Source organism: Drosophila arizonae, chromosome X (assembly GCF_054131065.1).
Source record: "Drosophila arizonae isolate 15081-1271.41 chromosome X, UAZ_ARI_1.0, whole genome shotgun sequence".
In the NCBI taxonomy this organism is placed as follows: Eukaryota; Metazoa; Arthropoda; class Insecta; order Diptera; family Drosophilidae; genus Drosophila; species Drosophila arizonae.
The window spans coordinates 23,508,749-23,527,495 of NC_142927.1; the positions used below are offsets into that span (position 1 = coordinate 23,508,749).

The 18,747-nt window shown below is 40.1% G+C and overlaps 3 protein-coding genes across 5 annotated transcripts; 2 read left to right on the forward strand and 1 right to left on the reverse strand.

Moving 5' to 3' along the window:
- Nucleotides 1-1,418: 1,418 nt before the first annotated feature.
- kdn (citrate synthase) lies at nt 1,419-18,610 on the forward strand. Of its 3 annotated transcripts, none has more exons than XM_018016122.2 (3): nt 1,419-1,560; nt 15,986-16,963; nt 17,032-18,610. In XM_018016122.2, the coding sequence occupies exons 1-3, from the start codon at nt 1,531-1,533 to the stop codon at nt 17,401-17,403; spliced, it is 1,380 nt and encodes a 459-aa protein (XP_017871611.1). In that variant the 5' UTR covers nt 1,419-1,530; the 3' UTR covers nt 17,404-18,610. The 3 variants fall into 3 exon arrangements, with proteins under 3 accessions (XP_017871611.1, XP_017871609.1, XP_017871610.1); XM_018016120.2 differs by lacking the exon at nt 1,419-1,560 and adding an exon at nt 6,774-6,993; XM_018016121.2 differs by lacking the exon at nt 1,419-1,560 and adding an exon at nt 7,377-7,643.
- Nucleotides 2,396-5,185, forward strand: LOC108619503 (uncharacterized). The gene is made up of 2 exons (XM_018016125.2): nt 2,396-2,549; nt 2,624-5,185. The coding sequence occupies exon 2, from the start codon at nt 2,900-2,902 to the stop codon at nt 4,031-4,033; it is 1,134 nt and encodes a 377-aa protein (XP_017871614.1). The 5' UTR covers nt 2,396-2,549; nt 2,624-2,899; the 3' UTR covers nt 4,034-5,185.
- ND-B16.6 (NADH dehydrogenase (ubiquinone) B16.6 subunit) lies at nt 5,561-6,535 on the reverse strand. Its single transcript, XM_018016128.2, has 4 exons — nt 6,434-6,535; nt 6,253-6,366; nt 5,974-6,194; nt 5,561-5,902 (listed from the first exon to the last, which is right to left on the reverse strand). Exons 2-4 carry the CDS (start codon nt 6,356-6,358, stop codon nt 5,765-5,767), a joined length of 465 nt encoding a protein of 154 aa, XP_017871617.1. The 5' UTR covers nt 6,359-6,366; nt 6,434-6,535; the 3' UTR covers nt 5,561-5,764.
- Nucleotides 18,611-18,747: the final 137 nt, after the last annotated feature.

An 18,747-nucleotide genomic window follows, 5' to 3' on the forward strand; every position in this document is an offset into this window, starting at 1 on the left:
AACGTGACTGAATTAGCGCGTTCTCATTCTGAATCATCTCCTCCTCTGCCTTCTGCCTTCCCTCTCTGCCTATCTCTCTCACTCTCGCTCTCAAGATATGCAGCGCATATATAAACTTTTGCCACTTTATTGTATGCAATATATATTTTGCATTTTATATTTCTTTATATTTATAGCCAAAAATTTTATTGCATATGTATGTATGTATATTATAAGCAAGCGGATTGTTCTGTCCATATAGCAAAAGCAGTTCATGCCCAAATTAAATGGAAAATTCGATGTTTCTTATTCCTTATCATTATTATTATTTTTTTTAACTAGTTAAGTTTTACTTATTATATGTAGTTAGTTAGTCTCTCTATATTTCTCGGAATTATTGCTCTAACTTTTATTATTCTACAGACATGCTAGTTGTTCTTATGTAATTGTTCATACGCCTATGTATGTATGTATATATGTATGCATGTTTGTTTGTATCCTTATCAAACTGAAAAATCAAAGTTTTCTTTTTATGCACATGCAGTTGTTTCTCTTTAAACTCTACTTACTAATTTTGTTTATAGGGCAAAGGCGGTTTATACTCTATTCAAATGAAATACTCGATATTTTCATTTCTTAACTTATTATAATTGATCAAGTTTTATAAGAAACTTAATAAACTTAAAGCTCTCTCTCTCTCTTTCTATCTTAAAGAGCGTCCACTATTGACTCGCCCTGCCCTTACAAAGTTCGCTTAACTGTTTTTATTTTTCTTTCTTCTTTTATTGTAATATTATTTGCCATTTGCCATTTGCCATTTGCCAGCTCAGAAAACAATTTGCAATTATGAATTGGTAACACTTGGTGCTGCCCCCTATTAGGTTTGCTTAACTTCGGTTGGGTATTTGTGCTGGCACCTGAGGGTATCTGAATGTGCGCAGTTCGATTGTTTTCCACCTGCTTCCTCTGCTGCCACTTCCCCTTCATCCTCATTCTCTTCCATCTCTTATCTCCAAAGTCTGCAACGTGCAAAAAGCTGCAAATGACGTTTTGCGATCTTCCAAGCTAATTAAGTAACCGTTTTTTCTTTCTTTTTTTTTACCACATTTTCATATTCAAGCAGATATGTATATATATTTATACATATGTTTATACGTATAAAATGCAAAAACTTACCGTTGGGGCAGTGGAAAATTTTTTAATGGGGCTTAATATGAATGTTCGCATTCAGCTGTGAAAATCGGCAAAACTTAATGGAAAAATTTCTTATGTGATGAAGTGTGTGTAAAAAAAATTGATAATTGCAATGAAAGATTCGAGCTTATTGAAAAATCTAGGCATGTTGAGATCGGATCGACTTTAGTGACATCCATTTACGAAATACATACATATGTATACATACATATGTTGGCATTTTAGTTCATTTGTGTTTGTTTATTTTATTATTTGACAATTACATATTAATACGTCTGTTTTATTTAAACAAAATTTTCGAAATTCGTGTGCTTCTTTTTTTGGTTTTCTAAATTGTGCGCATTAGCCGAATCGAGGATGTCAAAACGTCTGCAAAATATTCGCACCGTAAGTGCACTAAAACTATATATAAATTTGCATTTATAAATATGTGCATATATGTATGTACATATATATGCATATATATCTCTGTGTACATATTTGATTTGTATTATAAATAGTGGCAAGCATTTATAGTTTAATTCATTTTGCAATTGGCGCAGAAATGCGCTTAACTTCGAACTGCTTGGCAACGTGACAAAAATGTGTTTAACCATAAATTAACATACATACATAAATACATACATACAACAAGCAAGTGCATACACACATACACATAGACACACACGTGTATCCCCAAACATTCATACATATGTACATGCATTATAAATGGTACATATTATAAACAATAGACATAGTACATATGTATTTATTCTGTTTGCAATTGTTTATTTCTTGCGAAACACCGATTAAGTATACAAGTTTAAGGCACGTGTTTCAAATTTAATTTGTACATGCCAAAAAAAAATCCTTTGGTTCACAAACAATGTGCAGAGGAGGAGCTCTGTCGCGGCTGTATTTGAAAAGGTGGCGCCGTGGTCTTGACAACAGTTGTGATACCGCTGCGCATAGCGAACGCTTGTTAGTCCACAGCGCTGCCACCTTTTGAAGTTTGCAAACGTAAGGAAATTATCCAAATACGCTTAGGCGCCCTAAAGACAATTATTGTAAAAAGAATAATTTGGTCAGCCTTGAATTACTCGCAAAATGTTTTATTATTGTTTTACAATTAAATGGGTGGCATTTATTACACTTCCGTCACGTAAGATGTCTTACGTAAGACCAAATGTCGCACGTAAGACCGCTATGCGTCACGTATGCATGAAATTAGTGTGGCAGCCAACTTAACGTCGTGGCGATATATACCAAAAACAACGAAACATTCGAGCCAGTGTGACCATTGTTAGACGATGTTGCCACAATCGACGAAAATTGTGATATTGAAGTGGAAGAATTAAACTTGGTGGCAAGAAAGTCGCGAAAGAGTGTTGACTATTGTAAGAAAAAAGTATAATTTGAACGCGCCAAAAGTAATTTACCAACTAGCGAATTGTTTACAAATATTTTGCAGTACCCGGAGACCGCAATTCATGCGAAAAAGATTTCCTGCAAAACGCAACTTACATCTGTCACACGCACACTAATAAAAAGGAAAAAAGAAAAAAAATTGGTGTGCTGGAGGAGAGGTACGCCACGCCGCGCCGCATTGAGAAAACAACAAATTGTGTTTGTTGCAACGAAGTCGGAGCGACGATTAACTTTAATTAACTAAATACACAGAAATATATAATTTTATCCAAGCATATAGTATATATATATATTAGTATATACATATATACACAGCGATATGAACTCGAAGCGTATTAAATACACTACGCTGTCCAGCCCGACAGATGCGCCGTCCAAGGAGGAAATTGTCCCAGTTATCATACAGCATGAAACTGACGACGTAGATGGCAATGGAGAGACAACACAGTATACATATGCCTATACGACTACTGAGGATGACGACACTGAAACGGCTGTGGTGACTCTTAGCGATCGTGATCACGAGGCACTGGCCAATGCCCAGGAGGTGATCATCGATGAGAACGGGCATGCCGTCACCCTGCAGCAGCTGGTGGAGAACAGCACCGTGGAGGAGGTGGAGACTATTGAGCAGGGCGATGGCACCCACACCATATTGCACATTGTGCCCAATATAGGCGACGAAGAGGAAGATGACGAGGATGAGGATGGGGAGGCCATCGAGCACGATGAGGACGAGATTGTGGGCGTGGAGCAGGAAGAGGGCGATGAGCAGGACGAGGAGGAGGATGAAATGGGCTCGATTGTCTTTGAGGGCACCATCGATCACAGTCCCGAATCCGATTCGCAGTCACGCAATAAGACTTTCTATTGTCCCAATTGTGGCAATTGCTATAGTGCCGCCGGCTCCTTGAAGCTACACATGCGCGCCTGTTTGCGCCAGCGCAACGAGGTCTCTGCCGAGGACCGCAAGTGCAAGGTGTGCAGCAAGATCTTCAACTCGGTGGCCTACCTCAAGGAGCACATGATGCGTCACACTGGCGAACAGCCGCATCGCTGCACGCGCTGCTATCGCAAGTTCGTCGACGAGGCCAAATACAATGCGCACATGGACTCGCACAAGCACCAGGACAAGCTGGAAGCTGAGGCTGAGGCATTGGCTGCTCAGCACGGCGGCAAGAAGGTGGTCGTCAAGGAGTTCACCTGCTCCTTCTGTTCACAGAACTTTACCGTCGTGTTCGATGTGGGCCAGGTGAAGCGCCGCTATGCCTGCGACGCTTGTCGCGACAAATACTCAAATGCCGAGGCATTGCGCCAGCACAAGCAGCAGGTGGAGGAGAAGCGTGAGTTCAGCTGCGAGCGTTGCGGCCGCAAGTTCGTCTTTGAGGGCTTCCTTCAGCGTCATCTGCCCACCTGTGATGGCAGCATCAAGCGTCGCCGCGACATGAAGTAGAGGTGGCAGCAACGTGATGGCAGTTGGCGGCGTCGGCGCAAAAGATCTGATAGAGCACTCGAATGTGATTTTGTGGAGGAACAGGAGGAGCAGGTGGAGGAAGATGAGCTGCAGCAGGAACATGTGCTAATATCACCGCCAATGCGTTACGTTGTAATTAAACAGGAGGAACTTGAAGAGCTGGAGGAAAGTGTTGAAGATCAGTAGGAACAGCAGCAGCCCTAGAAATTGGCCAATGAAATTGAAATCTTTTATTATGCACACCAATAGACACACACACACACACAATTTCTTTCTTTAACACTTCGACGGAGGGAGGAGTTATAGTTAAATACTAGCTTATAGGCAGTCTAATACGTCTCCAGCTGGCAATTGCACACGCACACCTTTGCACACACACACGCACACCTTTACAAACACACACACACACACACACACCTTTACACTCACACACACACACACCCATGCATACACAGACGCATACCTTACATACATACACACACACACACACACTATTTTCTTTCTTGAAATACCTTTACACAGACGCAAACCTTACATACCTTTACACACACACACACACATACTATTTTCATTCTTGGCTAGCTGGGGCTAAAATACACATATAAATAAATATATGCATAAACACCTATATGGATACGCCGACGAGCAGTAAAATCTAACTTTATATATAATTATATATATATATATATATATAAACATATTTTTTTTAAACTATGTAATAATATTTATAAGAATTTGTTACGGAAGGAGTGTCGAGGCATATTAGCTATATATAAACAGCATGACTACGTTCCATGTTTTCACTGATTAAACAACTCCATAGAGAATCTGCTAAACAAAAAACAAAAACAAAAAAAAAAAAAAAAACAAACAAACACAGAAAAACGTAAACAAAAGAGAAAGAGATAACACGAAACACAAAGCAACAAACAATCTTCTAATATATCCTTGCAGACTTTGTAATAATTTTCATTTTATATACATACATATAAACAAAATCACATTGAAAATATCATTGAGTCATAATGTAAAACAACTGTCTATCCGATTCGATAATTCCGCTCATGTGTCTTGGTATCGTAATACTATATCAAAATATATAGCATCGTAAGATATTGTTTCTGTAAACAATTTGTTTTTTGATTAACATCGAACGAAAACTCATGCAAAACTGCTTCACTTCAAGGATATTTCAAGAAAAATAACATCATAGAGAGCCCAACGATCATATATATATATATATATATATATATATATATTATATATACATATATATCGTTTGATAATCGAAAAAGTAGAGCTTGCAAATTTAAACTCTAAGAAAACTCTTTTGAAATGGGTGTACAAAATATTGTGTAAATGTAACTGAAATAAATATGTATATATATATATATATCTCAAAAAAAATATATATATATGTATAAATATCGGAAACAGAATAAATAGCAGACTAAATTCATATACAGCATTTCAATTTCTAAAAGATCGAAAAAACTTGAGTCAGAATTATTGTACATTAACCAATGCAGAGCGCATTCGGTGTATTATTGATTTCAGAAGTGCGCGCTGAGGCGCCGCAGCTACAAACAAAATTGTTGTTTTTTTTTTATATAATGTGCATTAACTAATTTAAACTGACGACAGGAGGTAGGAGCGGCAGCAGCAGTAGCTGCTACTCCCAGTCTCCTGCTCCTCCTCTTTCACATTCGTTTACGACCAGAGCTTCAGATGGGCGCGTTTAGCATAAGATTTCCAATCAGAATGAGCATAGAACTCCTTGAATATGGGCGTGACTAGTGTGTCCTCTGGCAGTGTCTTGAACACGGGCTCACCATACCAGGTGCCCACCTGCCAAAAACAAAAGAGAATCAAATTTTAGTTCCCATCATTTTGGCTAAAATTCAATAGTCGCAATTTACCTCCCAGCCGGGCACGTTCTTCATGAGTTCAGCCTCCTCGTCACGATTGCGACGCAGCTGACGCAGAAATTCACGATCGCGCTCCGCAATCAATATTGGGAAAATGACATTCTGAGCCGAGCGCATTTCGATTTCGTCGCGCTTGACTTTTTTGGCTGTCAAATAATAGATGCCCAGACCCACTGTGGTGACGGCCACATAGGTTCCAATCATGGTAAAGCCTGCAACAGTATAAATATAGATGTGTTTACGTATGCATAAATCTTAGATTGAACTCACCTGTGAAATAGCTCTTGGGTGGCACGCGAGCAAAGGGAATCTTCTTGTATCCACCGGGTGGTGGAAGGTCCTGTTTTGGGGGCACATGCGGCACGGCCGTCGCCATGTTGGCTGCTGCAATGTACATGGATGCGTTCTGATAACATTTTCCCTCTATGAGTGCATATCTATTTCGACTTACGCTTTAGTAATTTGTTAATAAAATAGGAAATCTGCCAGTCAAAATTTCACGACGCCTTTTGCATAACATGCAGCGTAATGTGACCACAGCTGATTGCTATTAAAATACCAAAACAAAAAATTACCAAATGCACCACTGTATATATTGATATAAAGGAATTCTCAAATTTTCCAAATTGTCAAGTAGTAAAATAGCACGTATTTGTGCATTAATTATTACCAATTTCCTAGTTTGAATCGTATAATTCACTATAAAATGTCAGAGCACTAAATACTGAAACAATAATTAAAAGTGCTGGCATCTCTGACAGCTGTCAGTTTCATTTCAACTTGAGCCACAAAAATATTATACATTTTAATTTCAAATTTGTGTGATTATAAAATAAAAATAGTGTTGTTACAAATATGGCATATTTGCGTAAACTGCTTACATTCCAAAAGTGCTCATTATTCCTGCACCAGCATCGCTTCATTAAGAAGTCTATTTTTCCCCCAACGCCGCAATGCGCTCAACTTGGACTTGAACAGGAAGTGTTTGATGCTCTTCCTGTACAAAATGAGGTAGGCAAATAAATCTTGACATAGAAGAATAATTGGTAATGAAAAAATAAACAATTTAAACATTGCGCGGGCGCCAAGAAATACGCAAATTATATCAGCTGTGTTTTGTGTTGGTGGCTCAACATTTCATTGGTATTGCATTTATCGATAATACAAATATCATGCTTGTTCAACGAAATAAACAAATAATTCTTATAAATGTAATGATCCTCACATATTGTGTTAGTACGAATTACAATATAGTATACATATAATCTTAATACATCAATTAGCTTATCTCTTATGACGATCTGCACGAACAATATAAATTATCGATATTGGACACAACAACAATGACTACAATCGACTGTATGCAATTGAAAGCCAACCAACCATTCGAATTCGAATAATATTTTAACATTCAGTTGCCGCGCAGCTGCCGTATAGGAAGGGAGAGTAGGAAACTTTTTTTCGCTCGCCGTATAAACGCCACAAGAAAAAGAACATTTCCAAATTCTTCACTGGGGGAAAGCAATTTTTTTCTGTGTTTGTGCGTGTTAGTGTTTAAAAAAGAACACAGCGTTTGAGTCAACTTCTCAAATTAAGCAGCCAAATTAAAATCAATCATGTCGATCGTTCGCATTTCTGCACGTAAACTTGTCGACGCACAGGTGAGTTTTTCACAACCCTAACCCACCCACGACCCAATCTTACGCCTTGACCATGTTATAACTGTAACTGTGAAGTGCCAAACAATTCGCACGCTTCGCTGTTGTGGCGGCAGCCAAAGGATCCTCACACTCCAAGCGTGGCTTGCCAGCAACGCCGCACGCATACATCCACACACACATATATATACAACACGTTCTCTAAGTACGCGCTTGTTCGGCTCTGTATAAGTGTGTGTCCACGAGTTGTTGTTGGCAAAAGAAGCGACACGCCAAAAATTCAGCCATGTGCTTGTGATTATAAAAAAAATATATATATGTATATATAAAAAACTATTCGACGCAAAAAATGATTGTTGCTCGCATTTGGTTGCCTCGCAAAGCTTCTAATCTAGCGGGCCACAGTAAAATATATTAGCAGTTGTAAATTTAGTTCAGCATAGCCAAGTATTTTTGCTATGTGCTAATTTTCCGGCAGTAGCGATTACATAACCGAGCAGAATTTTCACTTGGCTAAAATAGCGAAGCGCGAATCTTCTTTATAAATAAAACTCTCACCAAACGCAGACGCAGTCGCAGTCTCAGCGAACAGCGCAGTCTGAGTTTAATGAACTTCTTCATCTGATGATGCCCGTTTTACCAGAGGCACCGTAGCCCGTTGTGTCACTCATGTATTAAGCCTTATTTTTGTCGTTGTATAATTTCCATAAACGTGTCTCTTTCGTTTTCGAATTTGGCTTAAAACCACGCGGCGTCTCTGGCCTTCGTCTTGTAATGTTACAGCAACAAAAATAACAGCGACAGCAGCGACGCTCTCTCAAAGAGCGGCTCTCATCAGCAGCTGCACAGGCAGTGCTGCCAGATTTTCAAAAGCTAAATCTACAAATCAATTTGCTTAAAATAGCTAGAAAAAGCTATTTGTAATGAAACAACTGAAGGTTCATATTATAATAATGATTTATGAGAAAGAGAAACTAGTATATCATGAGCTTAATTATTATTATTTTTTTTATTGATATGAAACATAGCTAGTTTATTTAGATAATTATATTTTTTATTTAGATACTTTATATAATCTTTTTGTAAAAGAGATTACTTTTATTAGCAATGACAGCATTATTTGTTTTTAATTATTACTATATTTCGAATGCTGAAACTGTTTAGTCTTACGTAAACAAGCTTCCTATATCAGAATATTTTGGCTATTTAATAGCTAGAAACTGCCCGTGGCGACAACACTGCGTACAGGTAGCTGCTCATTTTGTATTTCGCTCGCGCTGTTGCTATGTCTCTCTTTAGTTCCAAAGCGCGTCACGTGTTGTTGTTGTTGTTACTGCTGCTGCTGCCGATGTTGTTGCTGATTGCTTTTGCATAGGAGATGCGTTGATTCTGTTGCCAAATGACTTTTTGTCTGCATTTGCCGTTATTGTGTTGCGCCAAAAAGATTGTCCGCCGAATGACCTTTAAGCAAAGAGCGCAACCATCCGCCCATCTCCGAAAACTGCAAAAGAACATGAGCAAAATAATAAAATTAATCGCCACGTATGTGCACCACAATCGTATATACGCACACACACATGTATATACACGTACGTACGTACTGTGAGTATGTGCGGGTTATGTAATGTCGAAAAATCAGTACACAAAACTTGGCAAAAGTTTTTTTTTTGTAACTGAAAAATCAATACACGGCCCCTGGCACGCCCACAAACCGACAGCCACAAACACACACATATACCCACAAAATAGGCTCAAAGGACGAGCCTCCTTTGCAGCTTTATTGTTGGTGCTTTGCTTTGGGGTGCTTTCGATGTTGGGCAGAGTGCGTGCAAGAGAGAGAGAGAGAAAAAGAGGAAGACACAGAACGCGAGCGAGCAAGAGAGCGGGTGGCAGTGAGATAATGAGCGATTGAATGTGACGCAAACAAGAATTCGATGCGTAATACGTAAAAAGTTAAATAATCTATTTTGCGCTTTCTAAATGTTATGCATGCGCCCAGTTCTTTCGCTATGTGACTGCCGCTTTTTCGCGTTCTGAAATTGGCGTGGCGCCAAAAAACGCGCACCAAGTGCAAACGTCCTTCACACTGCTGTTGCTGTTGCTGAATTTGTTGTTGTATCTACTATAAATACATAAGTATGTAAATAGGTAAACGATGCTTAGGGCGAGAGCTATTTGCATCGTCCTCTTCCGGTTAAAAAGTTGAAGTGAAATACTTTCGATTTGCAAAATTCAAACTAAATAAACATATTTTTCTGTTGTTCAAAAACAACACAACGACGACTTCAACATGACACGCAAGGCCTTTTAGCTGCCGCAGCAGCAGCAGCAAAAGCGGCAACATTTGACGTCCGGCCAACTTAATAACAAACACGCGAAATTTTTTATCGCCCAGACGCTAATACGTCACGATACGCGGCCAGCGCTTACGTAAAAAGTTTGTCGTTTAGCGTAGCGTTTCTGCCCTTTTGGCAAGTGCCTTATGTGCGTGTGTCAATGTGAGTGTATATACATATGTGTGTATGCATGTGTTTGTGAGGGTGGCAGGCAAAGGTTGAGCTTTCTGCTCTGAACAGCTGATCCCACGATTGCATAATAAGAATGTCATTCATTTGTACCCAATTTGAATTGGCATTCGAACTCAAATTCGAATTCGAAATCAAGTTCACATACATAGTATGCAAAAAAACAAAAGGGAATTCACATTTCCCAAACAAACTGCTGAGGTCCCAAGCGGATGAAGCACAAAATATAATTCGAATTATGCACTCAGCTCTGTGGATTTGCACATTTCACTGTGCACAGAAATAAATTGTTTGATTTATGGTCGTCGTCGTCTAATCTTTCAATGCCCGTGCCAATCCAATCTCAAGTGGCTTCAATTTTTGGAGAGGCATGCGGCCCACCTGCACTTTTTCTATTTCTTTTTTCTTCTATTCATTTTGCGGTTTCAAATTGCAAAAAAATTCCCGAGATATTTTAAGTTTTATGCTCAGGCTTCAGCAGATAACAATATATGGCGTCATGGAAAGTTTATACGGTAATCAAATTGTTGGCAGTGATAACTGTGATAGGGAGAAACACGTCAAGATTTTTGGTCATGTGATGTAATCTGTCGTAGTAGGGGGGCGGGGCTGGGCGGATCGGTGCGAGACACTGAAATTGCACTCTCATTTTGGTATTGCATTACGTTATATTTACATTTACAATCATTCCGCGAATGCCACTAATGCTGCCCCATCCCATGGAGCTTAACTGATAAGCATGACAAATTTGTGTGGGGGCACATGATCGAGATCGAAATCGGAACACACGCAACCAACAGAAATAATACGATCGATGTTCGTGAGCTGATTGTAGAAATAATATATGAGTATGCATACATACAGACGCCTAATAGAATGGCAAAGGAAAACAAAAGCAAAAAAAAAAAAAACGGAAAACGTTGAACGGTGAGCAGGTGAACGGTGGACGAAAAAGTGTTAATTTGATTAGGTTCAACGATAAATGAATTTATACGGCATAATATTTATAGAGTGGAATGCGATACCCCCATAACAGTGGGTTCACATATTTACATAGCTTTCGGTTTACTAATGAGGGACTTAATTGGAAGAATTGCAAATATCTAACCAGAGCTAGAGGAAGATACTTGACTCCATCAATCAGTGTAGCTCTAATTAGAGCTTTGCTCTTTTGATTGATGATGACTTAAGGTTGATAATCAAGAGAGCGTGTAAAGTGAAACATCAAAAACATACATATATAGATATATACATGTATATATATACATATATATATTTGTATATATGTTTTTACAACTTGTTGCTAATGTTGACATCAATTGTTAACATTGACAGAAAAGTTTACGGAACGTAGTTCCCCTTCCACCATCTGGTAATTGTGCTCTGCGACTAAAGGCTGACTCAGTATGTTCTCCCGCTCATCAGAGTTTCTGATTAACGCGCATGTAATCAACACAGACAGAAATCCCAGCGAACCGATCTGAACCGAACGTCTGGTTACGTCATGCACTCTGCTCCATAACGTTGCTAACTGTTTACTTTCGGAACGAATATGTTTTTTTTTCTTTTTTTTTTTTTTCATTTGTATTTTTGTTGTTTTGTTCGCGATAATAAAGAGGAAATGCAAATAGCAGTAGACACAAGACCTTAATTGTAGCGATTAGGCTCCGAACCGTAAGATAATATTGCAAATAGTCGAATAAAAGAAAGAAAAGATGAACTTGAAAACGTAACTTTTATCGGTTAGTTAGTATTAGTCAATTACGGAATCCGGGCAATTGAAATCGTCACGCGAATGAGAAACGATAGCGAAAATCCACGGAAACCAGATAGATAGAGGGAGCAAGCGGCAGAGAGAGAGAGAGAGAGAGAGAGAGAGAGAGAGAGAGAGAGAGAGAGAGAGAGAGAGAGAGAGAGAGAGAGAGAGAGAGAGAGAGAGAGAGAGAAAGCATAGAGCGAATCTCCTCTTGCCTGAATAGTTTGAAGAGAAGAGGCAATTTGTTAGGCGTGCTGTTAGCATGGTTAAACCATTTAACGCCAAGTCACGGTCACTTGACTCGAACTGCAAGTTGCATTTGGGCCAACTCGCTTATCTGGCTTGCCTTGATGCCAAAATGAGTCGAGATGCCGTTAGTATTTGGTATTATGGCAATTCGAGAGAGCGGCTCACATGGAATTGTAAATTGTGAAGGTTGCGCGCGTCAAACGTTTGACTCTGATGATGATTGTAAAAAATTATTATTAAAAAAAGCATTCGTATTGTTTATGGATCTGTCTGTATTTAATTAAGCTGTCGTCGTAATTGCAGCGTAGATTAATTAATAAGAACAGCAATAATATTAACAAAGTGCTATCCGAGGAAACGAACGCTCGCTTATGCAATACATTGTCGCCGATTGCGGGGATCAGCAGACCCCTAATCTCTAAGCTGGAGCCGACAAGAAAGCTAACACGCGACCAAGATTTCCTTGCTGACCATTTGACCATATATGTACAAACAGCATATAAAATATATAGTCGATGTGTGGAATCTATAGAGAATGTGAGCGATAAAGTTAAACGCGTGCGAGACCGTTGCGGGGACCTTCAAAATTTGAAGCGCTTATCAGCAGCACTCGCGCACCCCCTGCCTGCCCCGTAACGCCCCCTGGACCCAGAAGGCCGGCCACCGCCCGTGAAACTAATCTGATTATGTTCATGACTTTTTCACATGGGTATGCATACAACTGAAATTTGCGCAAAGAAAAACAGCAAATAGAGCAAAAGACAAAGCAAATACAATGATAGAAAAGAACGGCAAGAAATAATCATTTATACATATTTATAAGAAGGTAGTGGCCCAGCGATAAGATAACAAAGCCAACAAACAAGAAAGCGAATCAAACCGCGCGAGCGGGCGGGCGAGCGGTCGTGCGATTGTGCGTGCTCCGGCCCCCACACGTTATGCAACACTATTCCGCAAAAAGCAGCGCATATGTATGTATGTGTGTGACGCATCATGTGTGGCGCTTAGTAATCTCACTGTTATGCAAGCCTCTTTCGCGTGCGCTCTCTCTCGCTCTCTTTCTCTCTCTCTCTCTCTCTCTGACGCTTTCTATTGCTCACACTTTGCTCTTGGCATTTGCGCGTGTTTGTTATTCGAACTCTTAGCGCATAATTAGCATGAGCCAAAATCAAATAGGAACCAAACTACGACAGCTCAATTAGCACCTGTTTGAATGGCAGCAGCATTCACGTCAACAATGTTGCGGTTTGTGCACCTGGCAAAACGGCGTTTGGTTATTTGCAGCTTCAAGTGTCTCAAATTGCATTTCTGCTCGTCTAACGCCCTTTCTCACCCTTTATTAACCATAATGAGTATTGAATTTCCATACAATGTGGTCACTCGATTATTTAACACAGCTTAATCGATTGATACCCAATTACAATTGCAGATATTAAGGATAATCGTTGGAACGTCAATTTGCAATGATTATTGTATAATCATATATGGTATATTTTATATACATATATACATACATTAATTTATACAAATTAAATGCAATCACTTTGTTGCACGCAAAGGCTGAAATTGAAATTGAATGTGTATGACTTGCCTCTTGCCATTATAGTAATGGGTGACGTAGCAGTCAGCTGATTGACAGGCCATCTCATAGTATTTGATAATCAATGCAAGGCGTTCACGTAAATTATAATTCAATTTTATCAATGAAATCGCGTTTTTGGGGCCGGTCCAGCAAACCGGTTTGTGTGTGTGTGTGTGTGTGTGCGTTTGCGCACAAACAAATCAATATAATGCATAAGAGAAGACGAGCACTCACACACACACACATGCATACACTTAGCGATCGTGTATGTAGCAGGCATGCAATCCAATTTGCAAAAGTCCTCCGCTTGGCGGCGCCACAAGTTCACTTGGTTGATTAAATTTGCTGACCCACTAGCCGCAAAAAAAAGAAAAGAACCGTAAAAAAAAAAACAACAAAAAACAAGTAAGAAGGCTCCAGTCGAGACTGCTCGACTAGGAGATACCCTGAACCCTCTAAGCTGATATTCTAATCATTCCGCACTTCTTTTATGCACACATACATACACATGCATCCACACGCACGCATAAGTCTGCGCTCTGCTAACTGCGCAGTAAGCAGCGACTGCGCTTGGGCTGCGCTGCAATGTGGGCAATATTATGAGAATTTATTTGTTGAATAATTTCTTTTGTAGACCTACAATCTTAATGAAACTTTCAGAACGTAATCATAATGTTCAAATGTATGTACATTCCAAAGCATAAGTCTCTAGTACTTGAAATGCGTTTTTTACAAATTGGGGGCGAAGGGGGCGTGGTATCCAAAATCTGTAAATTACAAAATCTTTGTATTCATTAACTTTATATACAACGCAAATTTGAAGACTCCAGGTTTAAAAGTGTTCAAATTAGGCTAAAAAAGCAAAATCAAATTTTCGATTATTCTCAATAAAAAAGTTATCGGATGATTTATCGAAAAAATAAAGCAAACTCGTACTGCGTATGGTACTCACGAGTATGCATGCCAAATTTCAGCTTTCTAGCTCTTATAACTTCTGAGATCGACGCACTCATACGGACGGACGGACGGACGGACGGACGGACGGACGGACGGACGGACGGACGGACGGACGGACGGACGGACAGACGGACAGGGCTATATCGACTCAGCTTGTCGCGCTGATCAAGAATATATATACTTTGTGGGGTCTGCCACGCCTCCTTCTGCCCGTTACATACTTTTTCACAAAACCATTATACCCTGATTTCCCATTTTCAATGGGTTCAGGGTATAATAAAAGCTGACGAGCCGATAAAGCGCAAGAAGGAGGAGGTGCAAAGGGAAACCGCGAGCGAGAGACAGCGAACTGTGCTGTCAATCAAATAAAATTGCACTTTGCGCTTGAGCTTGGATTCCGTTTTCATTTCCATTTCGTTTTGTCTGAGCAAACGCCACGCGTGGCAACAGCAACAAATGCCGTCGACTAGGAATTTCGCTGTCATTTAAAGTGTGTCTCGCGATGGGCTGATCAGAAATACAACAAAAAAAAACTATTATCAGAAACTAGTTGTAACCGGAATCGAGGCTTAACTAACAGTTAAACCTGAGCTGAACTTTGCGAGTGGCGCGCTTTTGTCGAATTACATGTGTATGTACATGTGTACATGTATATGTATGTATTTCGGTTTTTGTGTTTTTGCGTATTCTTCGTAGTCAATTACGCTACAACAATAACAATAACAATATCAATACCAACAACAACAATAATAAGCAAATGCAGCCATTAAGGCAATGTCTGATCGATGCTGAGTCATGAGACTGAGAATGGACGGATTGCGGCTGATGCTATTGCTGCAATCGTTGCTTTGCTTTGCTTATCAACAGACGTGGATTGTCTCATGTGTGCATCAAAGTGAGTGTGTGTGTGTGTGTGCATGCATAGGTGTGTGTTTTTGTGTCTGTCTTTGTTTGGGAATTGGCGCACCTTATCAATCGCATTGATGTTCCGCGTAATTTTACGCTCAAATTGCCTGCTGAAGTGCAGCTCAATGACAGATGTGGCAATCGTTATCGATAAACCCAATTAAGTGGCCTTGAGGTGCAGCATATTGTCCTTTCCCTTTAATGTGATCGCAACAACAGTGCTGGCACTTTGACGAGAAAAATATCTATAAAAAAAAGCTAACTGGATATAAAATACTGACTGCACTGATATTTACTTTGACTGTTTGGTATTTGTTTATTATTTGTTTACACAGATGTTTATTTATTGTTTTATTTCTCTATATTGCAGAAAGTGCCCGTTATTAGTGGCTATGTGCGTCAAATCGCTTCTGATGGCGCCAGCCTGCGCGAGGTTATGGCCTGTAAGATTCCGCAGGAACAGGAGCGTGTGAAAGCCTTCAGGAAGCAGCATGGATCCACCAAAACTGGCGAGACAACCATCGATATGATGTACGGTGGCATGCGCGGCATCAAGGCTCTGGTTACCGAGACCTCTGTGCTGGACGCCGATGAGGGTATTCGCTTCCGTGGTCTGTCCATTCCCGAATGCCAGAAGGTACTGCCTGCCGCCGATGGCGGCTGCGAGCCACTGCCCGAGGGCCTGTTCTGGCTGCTGATGACCGGCGAGGTGCCAACCAAGGCCCAGGTCCAGCAACTGTCCTGCGAATGGGCTGATCGCGCTGCACTGCCCCAGCATGTTGTCAACATGCTGAACAATATGCCAACGACCCTGCATCCCATGTCCCAGTTGTCTGCCGCCGTTGTGGCCCTCAACCACGACAGCAAGTTCGCCAAGGCCTACTCCGAAGGTGTGCACAAGAGCAAGTACTGGGAATATGCCTACGAGGACAGCATGGATCTGATTGCCAAACTCCCAGTGGTGGCTGCGACTATCTACTGCAACACCTATCGCGGCGGCAAGGGCTCCCGTGCCATTGACTCCAGTCTGGATTGGTCGGCCAACTTTGTGAAAATGCTCGGCTATGACAGCCCCGAATTCACCGAGCTGATGCGTCTCTATCTGACCATCCACAGCGACCACGAGGGTGGCAATGTGTCTGCCCACACGGTGCATCTGGTTGGTTCAGCTCTGAGCGATCCCTACTTGTCATTTGCTGCCGGTATGAATGGTCTGGCGGGTCCATTGCATGGACTTGCCAACCAGGAGGTACTCATCTGGCTGCGTAAGCTGCAGAAGGAGGCGGGTAACAATCCGTCGGAGGAGCAGCTCAAGGACTACATCTGGAAGACCCTCAAGTCTGGACAGGTGGGCACACTGGATAGGTTTATCCATTACCTGATGTGGGTTAACTAACTGATATCTCTTTCAATTAGGTGGTGCCTGGATATGGTCATGCTGTGCTGCGCAAGACTGATCCACGTTACACTTGCCAACGGGAGTTTGCATTGAAGCATCTGCCCGAAGACGAGCTGTTCCAGCTGGTGTCCAAGATCTACAAGGTGGTGCCCCCAATTCTAACTGAGACCGGAAAGGTCAAGAACCCCTGGCCCAATGTTGATGCTCATTCGGGTGTCCTGCTGCAATACTACGGCATGAAGGAGATGAACTACTACACTGTGCTCTTCGGCGTTTCGCGTGCGTTGGGCGTGCTCGCCTCCCTTGTTTGGGATCGTGCTCTTGGCCTGCCCATCGAGCGTCCCAAATCCCTATCCACCGACATGCTCATGAAGATGGTCAAGAAGTAAGCTAAGCAACAACGCAATTGACGGATGGACGGACTGCATTTCTAGCAGTGCAGCGGAGTGTGGCAATGGGAAGTTCAAATGTAGCAAAGCAAAGGAAAAGTAATATTAGAAAAAACCTACAATAAAACAATGAGAAAATTTGCAAAAACAGTAGCAAGTAGCAACAAATAGACAAGAGGGGGAGCTTGAAAGAGGGATAGAGCGAGATCCAGATAGAGAGAAATACAGAGAGAGAGATAGAGAGAGAGAGAGAGCGAGAGAATAGGGGGAAAATTGACGATAGATCATGAATATATAACTTTTACATATATGGTAGCGAATAAATGTGACGACATCATGATATTGTTAGCTTGGCCAACTGAGCGAACTTAGAAGGGCAGCAGATGAAGATGGAAACAACCAAATATGAAACCACAAGCAAGACGCATATATATATATTTATATATATTATATATATATCTATATATATTTATATATATATATATACGTCTCGTAATTGTATGTATGTCTTTATATACATTTTATATATGTATATATACATATGAGCATATGTTGAAAACTGCAACAGCAAAACAATAAGTTGAAAATAAGGCAACATTTAAATATATATTAAATAGACTAGCTAAATTATGAATGAGAAACTTATAACGAACAGCAATAGAGAAAATAAAATCACTAAATAAGTTGTAAGCTCTATTTATACCATATTAAGTTATATAATGGGAGATAGCTGTTTGCACACATACACGAACACAGAAAAACACCAACAAACACAAACAGACACACAGAGACCCCAAACTATCCTATTTCAGCATTTTTTTTCCCAAATATTTAAAGGATCTTTTCTTATGCCCTTTCTGAACTGCTTATTAAGTTTGTTACTTAACTACATTTTAAGCCAATATTATGTTTGAAGCGTTTCGATACATTGACTTTACTTTACTTAACGTTACCCAGATACCCGAACCACTCAAAGGCCCGCCTAAAATCTAACAACTAACTTGATAACAAATTTATTTTTAATTTACCCTTTAACTATATAGTTTTTTTTCTTTTTACGTTTACTTTAAATACAATGGAAACATGTTATTTTATGTAATTTATTGCAAACCAGTAAATATAATAACGATAAATAAACAAGTGGAAAGAAATCCTCTACACAAAAAATTTAATAAAAAAAAAACGGAACAATAATATACAAAACAAATTCAATTGTGTTTTTCCTTTAGTTAGTTGCATTTGAAATTGCGCGGCATATGGAATGGGCTTTAGAGCTTTTATCGTCTTGTGGCTCAAGACTTATCGACCAGCCGCCACCAATTCGAAATGTCGATACTGACTGTT

Excerpts from the sequence above, each read along its gene's own strand:
- LOC108619503 (XM_018016125.2), top strand. The coding sequence starts at position 2,900 with ATGAACTCGAAGCGTATTAAATACACTACGCTGTCCAGCCCGACAGAT.
- kdn (XM_018016120.2), top strand. The coding sequence starts at position 6,838 with ATGGCATATTTGCGTAAACTGCTTACATTCCAAAAGTGCTCATTATTC. Across the intron at positions 6,994-15,985 it reads CTCTTCCTGTACAAAATGAG|AAAGTGCCCGTTATTAGTGG; the intron begins GTAGGCAAATAA and ends TCTATATTGCAG. Across the intron at positions 16,964-17,031 it reads AGACCCTCAAGTCTGGACAG|GTGGTGCCTGGATATGGTCA; the intron begins GTGGGCACACTG and ends TCTTTCAATTAG.
- ND-B16.6 (XM_018016128.2), bottom strand. The coding sequence starts at position 6,358 with ATGGCGACGGCCGTGCCGCATGTGCCCCCAAAACAGGACCTTCCACCA. Across the intron at positions 6,195-6,252 it reads ACCCAAGAGCTATTTCACAG|GCTTTACCATGATTGGAACC; the intron begins GTGAGTTCAATC and ends ATACTGTTGCAG. Across the intron at positions 5,903-5,973 it reads AGAACGTGCCCGGCTGGGAG|GTGGGCACCTGGTATGGTGA; the intron begins GTAAATTGCGAC and ends TGTTTTTGGCAG.